Consider the following 6,047-nt stretch of genomic DNA (forward strand, 5'->3'; position numbering starts at 1 on the left):
TAATACATAAATACAAAATTGCTGGTTGCACGTTCAACTGCTCAACATCCCGCCGCCCGTGAATCTGATCGGGATTTCAGATCTGGATTCAGATTCACCAAGTAAATCTAGTACTGCGAGTTTGGAAGCAGGCCTTCGTAGATAACCAGCTGATGTTTTTGCTGTTGCGGATCTTACTTGTCCGTCAGCTGCCAGAAATACGTCAGTCACGATTCCTCGTTTCCATTCACCACGAGATTCGTCATCATCACAAATAATCACGACGTCGCTAATTTGAATAGGCTTTACGAACTGATGCCATTTAGTTCGGCGCGTAAGTTCTGGAAGGTACTCCAGGACCCATCTCTTCCAAAAGGTTTGCTTAAGTTGTTGAACTATGTGCCACTGCTTACGTAAGCATACTTGTTCGTCCACTGTTGGAGTTTGCACGAAGTTCGGGCCACCAAGTAGAAAGTGGTTCGGTGTTAGAGGCTCGGCGCTGTCACTTTCTAGCGGTAAATGTGTTAAAGGACGCGAGTTAACTAGATTCTCAGCCTCGATAAGTAACGAAATTAGCGTTTCCGCTTGTGGAGCCTTCTCTTTTAGCACAAAGGCTAATACACGCTTCACGGAGCGAACCATTCGCTCCCATATTCCACCAGCTGATGGATTTGCAGGGGTGTTAAATACCCACTCCACGCCACGCCTTGCACATTCATCTGCCACACGTTGATCGATTAGCACTAACTCCTCTTTACTGGCGTCTACAAAATTAGTACCCCTATCGCTTCTGATGCGGACGGGCACTCCTCGTCGGTTCATAAAATTCCTCAAGCATACTATTGTTGAGTCCGCCGATAAATCTTTTGCGAGCTCGATATGTATTGCCCTAATAGACATGCACGTGAAGAGCGCCACCCACCTTTTCTCATGCCGCCGACCCACGGTCACCGCTAATGGGCCGAAATAGTCTAGACCCACGTATGAGAATGGTCTGATAAACGGAATAAGACGGTCTTCCGGCAATTGTCCCATGAGGGGTGGCTTTGCCTTAGCGGACATATTTTTGCACAGCTGGCAATGCACCTTTGCCGATCGAACATGCTGTCTTATACATGGTATCCAAAACTTGCGACGAATCACTGAACAAATAGTGTCCTGATTTTGATGCTGATACCGCTCATGAAAATGACGTACAATCAATGTAGTTAAGGCGTGAACCTTCGGTAGAATTATAGGCCGATTTGTATCTGCGGCAACACATTTCGCTCTATCAATACGACCTGCCAATCGTAAGACCTTGTCCTCATCCAATATCGGGGTTAGGCTATAAATTGTACTACTCTTTGGCAAAAACTTGCCGTCCGCCAATAACTGAATCTCTTCGCCGAAGACTTCCCTCTGAGCCAAGCGACAAACTTCGATTTCAGCGGTTCTTAACTCTGCTGCCGATAAATTTTGATGTACGTGAAAACGCGCTTTACCTTTGTCCTTAAATTTAGCCATCGCGCGACGGACCCAGCAGATCACTCTCAGAAGCTTGTAATAGTTCGAGTATCTTGCGAACTCTATACATCGATCAGTCTCAGAAATAGTCAGTAAACTTTTTGGGCGCCTTTCAGTTGCACTTTCCTGCTCGCTCATATCTACTGGCATAGAAGGCCACTTATCCTTCGGAAACTTTAAAAACTGTGGGCCGGCTATCCAACGCGAACAATTTGTCGTTTGCTTTTTCGTCTTCAGTCGGGTTGCATCGTCAGCAGGGTTCAATGACCCGGGCACCCATCTCCATTGACCGACGCCTGTTGAATCCAAAACTTCTGCGATACGGTGTGCGACGAATTGTTTGTAACAGCGACAGTCCGAGCGTATCCAGTTTATGACCGTTTTAGAGTCAGACCAGAAGATTATCTCCTGCGGCTTTACATCATGGCTTTGAACAATAGCGTTCATTAGTCTAACGCCGAGGACTGCTGCCTGTAGCTCCAATCTGGGAATGGACAGAGGTTTAATTGGGCTGCATCTCGACTTCCCAGCCACGAACACCACACCGACTTCGTTTAAATAACAGATCCGCCAGTATACTACAGCAGAGAAAGCCACTTCGCTCGCATCTACAAAAATATGCATATCGACGTGAGAATTCGGATCAGTAAAATTGCTGTGATAGCACCTCGGTACGCTTATGTTTTCTACGTCCGCCAACTCCATGTACCAATCATACCACTTGCGGTAAATATCATCTGGTATTGGTGAATCCCAGCCCACGTTGACTCTCCACAATTCTTGTAGCAGTATTTTAGATTTGATAACGATATTGGCCAAAAATCCGCATCGGTCGTATATGGACATCGTAAGGCTCAATACCTCGCTTTTGGTAGGACGACGATTGCCGCTCAAAACTGCTGGAGAGACCTTAGCAAACTTTAGTACAAAGCAAAGCTCATCGCTTTTTGGTCGCCAGAACATGCCCAATACCTTCTCCGTTTCGGATTCGCCATTAAACATGCTCGCTAAACCGTTATCGAGTTCTGGTCCTGGTGTTTTATTTAACATATCGCGAACTTCGCTCGAGTTGGAGATAAATCCTCTTAGCTCGAAACCCGCCTTCTCGTGGATGTCCAAAACATCAGTTGCCACCCGTATGGCCTCGTCAATAACATCAAAGCTGTCGACATAGTCGTCTACATAGTGACGTTTAACTATTGCCTCTTTTGCTCTCTCACGCGGTCCAGCACAATTCTCAGCGTTTATGTTTTTTACGTATTGCGCTGAGCATGGGGAGCTAACTGAACCAAAAATCATCGCACTCATTGCATATATATCAGGTTCTACGGATTGACTGCCACCTCTCCACAAAAATCTTTGAGCGGTCAGATCGTCCTCTTTTATTTTTACGCGGTGAAACTTCTCGCGTATATCCGCACAAACACCAAATTTTCCTTGGCGGAACTTAAATAGAATTGCTGCAAGAGACTGTGGCTGATAGGCGCTCGGGCCTTTCATCAATCTCGAATTAAATGACACACCGTTTATCGATGCAGCAGCATCAAACACTAAACGCCTCTTGTTTCCCTTATTAACGTTGCATACAGCAAAATGTGGCAGGTACCATGTATGGGGCTTCACTATAGCAGCTTCTTCAGCTGACAATTTTTTTGCATACGATTTCGTAACGTAGCTTTCAATTATATTTTCATACCATGCAGCGAATTCATCATCTTTTTCTCGATCATATGCAAACGACTCAAGGCCATAGAGTAGCTTTCCTGAAATTCAATACGATCCTCTTTCCACAGGAGACCGGTTTCATACTGGTTGCCACATCGCTTGGTCGTTTCTAAGAGAATCCGCTCGGCTCGCTTGTCAGCTTCCGAAGCAACAGGCTTTAGCGACTTCACACCAAAATCTTCAATGGTAAAATACTCATGCATTTGTTGTTGAATTTCATTTATCTTATCTTGCTCGCAATCAATAAGGCAAACAAATGCTTCGGAACTATCTTCGTTCGAACCAAAAAGCATGTAACCTAATTTTGCTTTATGAACCGCGAAGTGTTCATCTAAATTAATGATGTCTATTGGACGCACAAGCTGTATATGCGGAATGCCTATTAACATTTGCGGCACAACATCAAAATAATCTTCAATCGGTAATTCATTTAAATCGGCATATTTCTTTTTAAAATTTTCCAAATCTAATGTTTGTGGCGGTAACTCTAGGTTTTTTGTTGTTCTAACATTTCTCATTTCGAATGTATGTGCATTAACATTTGCACTTGAAATCTCTACATTCAAGCGTTGAGACGCTTCCCTTGTTGTTCTACCACCTATCCATCGGAATGACAACAAATCAGATGGCCCTTTTAACCCAACTGATTTAGCAATCTGTTCTTCAATAAGAGAAATTTTTGAGCCGTCGTCTATGAATGCCATAATCTTACGGCATCCCTTCGGACCTTTTATTATCACTGGCAAGAATTTAAATAATTATTTCTTATTTGGTTCTTTTTCGAAAATAGTGGCAACATTCGCTGTCGTTTCTTTTGGATTCGACCACTTTTTCGACGAGTTCATTTGTTCATTCACCGTATTTGACGTTTTCTCTGTGCTGCTGTTTTTGTCAATAGCAGCCTTTTGTTTACATTCTTCATGCAACAATCGATGGTGGTATCTTTTGCAAAAATTAGTTCCACATTCACGGCGAATATTGCAGCTTGTTACATTGTGGCCATCACGAAGGCAACAAAAACAAAGGCGTTTTGTTTTGGCAATTTTCCATCGTTCGCCGACGAGGCTGCGGCGAAATTTTGAGCATTGGCAAACATCGTGTTGTTCGTCGCATAAAAAACACTGCGGCTTTTTATCATCGGTGGTAATTGTGTACGTTGGCTTGTAAACTTTATCTCGCTTTGCATTGTGCGTTATTTCGGGTTTACTTTGCTCAGTTTCTGTTGCGATTGCTATAAACATTGCAATACTTTGCAACCACTGACTAAATTCTATTACACTTGGATATTGCATTCCGTTTACACATACATAGCGAGCCCATTCTTCTCTCTTCGATAGGGGCAACTTGCTTACTAGCTCATCTAAAAGCGTTGGGTTACACAGATGAGGTGTCGCGCAGGCATTTTGCAAAAACACTGTCAGATTCGAAACCATCGTGCTAAAGTTTACTATTTCGGATATTCTTGAACTGGAAATCAACGGAAAGGCTCTCGCTTTCGCTATTTGACTTTTAATCAGTATCTGTGGTCTTCCATAGTGCATCTCTAGTGTGCTCATGACCGCAGTGATACTATCTGGGTGTATTAAAAAAGCTTCGACCTTTGCTTTAGCTGCGCCCTTTAGCGCTTTTTGAAGACGCAATAAATTCTCCAGATTTGTATGGCAAACATAGGCCATTGCTCGGGTAGACCTGTAAATTCTGGGAGATCTTGTAACTTACGTATGGTATGGCTATATCCTTGTGCTGGATTGCCCATCGGAGGCAATGTCGTTGAGTTCATTGGCAAATTTAAATTTCCTTGATTTGTTGATGACCAAAAATGAGGCATTGTTGCAGGGGTCGTCGGCACAGTTGACGCTGGTCCTGCTTGTATAAACTGCTTAGGCATATAAGCTGAACACGTAGGGTCGATTAATGCTGTTCGATCAGGCGCACCTGAACACATTTGTTGATACGTCGGCACAGTTGACGTGGCATGAACGGTTGGGGCAGTTACATATTCCCCAGTACAGTACGTCGGCGCAGTCGACGTGGCATTAACGTTTGGAATAGTAACATATCCCCCAGTGGGGTACATCGGCAAAGTTGACGTAGCGTGAACGGATTGGATCGCCGCATAGCCCGCAGTAGAGTACGTCGGCGCAGTTGACGTGGCGTGTGCAGGCATATGCAGTGAAGGCGTCGGCAGGCATGACGCGAACTGGTTAGCTCCTCGGTAGCTTGATGTAAGTGGCGTCGGCAAAATTGACGCTTGTGCTGGCAAATTTGAGGGTGCTGTTGTGGGCGAAAACAGCTGTTCAAGTCTAGCATTCTTTTTGTTAGACTCTTGCAGAAGGTGTTGCAACTCTGCAATTTTATTGTGGAGCTCCGAAGCGTCACTTTGTTCCACCATTGTTTTTTCATGCTCGCCGTCGCTAGCAGAATCTTCCATTTTGTCTGAAGAGGGCATTATGCAGCTACGATTTTTCAATCTCTCGCTGCGTCGTGTCATACACACGCGTTTTATTTGAAACGTTCAAATAAATAATAAAGATGTTGGGAATTAAAGCAAAAATAACACGAACTCCGTTTGGGTATTTGCTATTCTCAGTTTAATATACAAATATTGCAGTTGAGAGGGAGGGAGTTTATTATCTGTATTAAGTAATATAAGTTAATAAGATACAATTTCATGTAATTCAACTTACTTATTTGCTATTTGTTCCCATCAACCTGCTTTTTCAATAGCCTTGCTCTTTATCATGAAAAATGGTTGCTAAGAAGTAGCGTTACCTTTTTGTATCTTACAAATGTGTTGCAGAGTGACTTACATAACATGTATTTCAAATTTCAGTTAA

At 43.5% G+C, this 6,047-nt stretch overlaps 1 protein-coding gene across 1 annotated transcript in view; it reads right to left on the reverse strand.

The window, feature by feature from the left end:
- The window catches only part of LOC118734950, a 14,601-nt gene extending 11,616 nt beyond the window's left edge, over positions 1–2,985 (reverse strand). The window contains exon 1 of the mRNA XM_036464545.1: positions 393–2,985. Within this exon, the coding sequence (XP_036320438.1) occupies positions 393–2,985 (2,593 nt within the window). The remainder of the gene's footprint in view (positions 1–392) is intronic.
- Positions 2,986–6,047: the final 3,062 nt, after the last annotated feature.

Source organism: Rhagoletis pomonella, unplaced genomic scaffold, assembly GCF_013731165.1.
Source record: "Rhagoletis pomonella isolate Grant_MI unplaced genomic scaffold, Rhpom_1.0 Rhpom_scaffold_00003, whole genome shotgun sequence".
Classification (NCBI taxonomy): Eukaryota; Metazoa; Arthropoda; class Insecta; order Diptera; family Tephritidae; genus Rhagoletis; species Rhagoletis pomonella.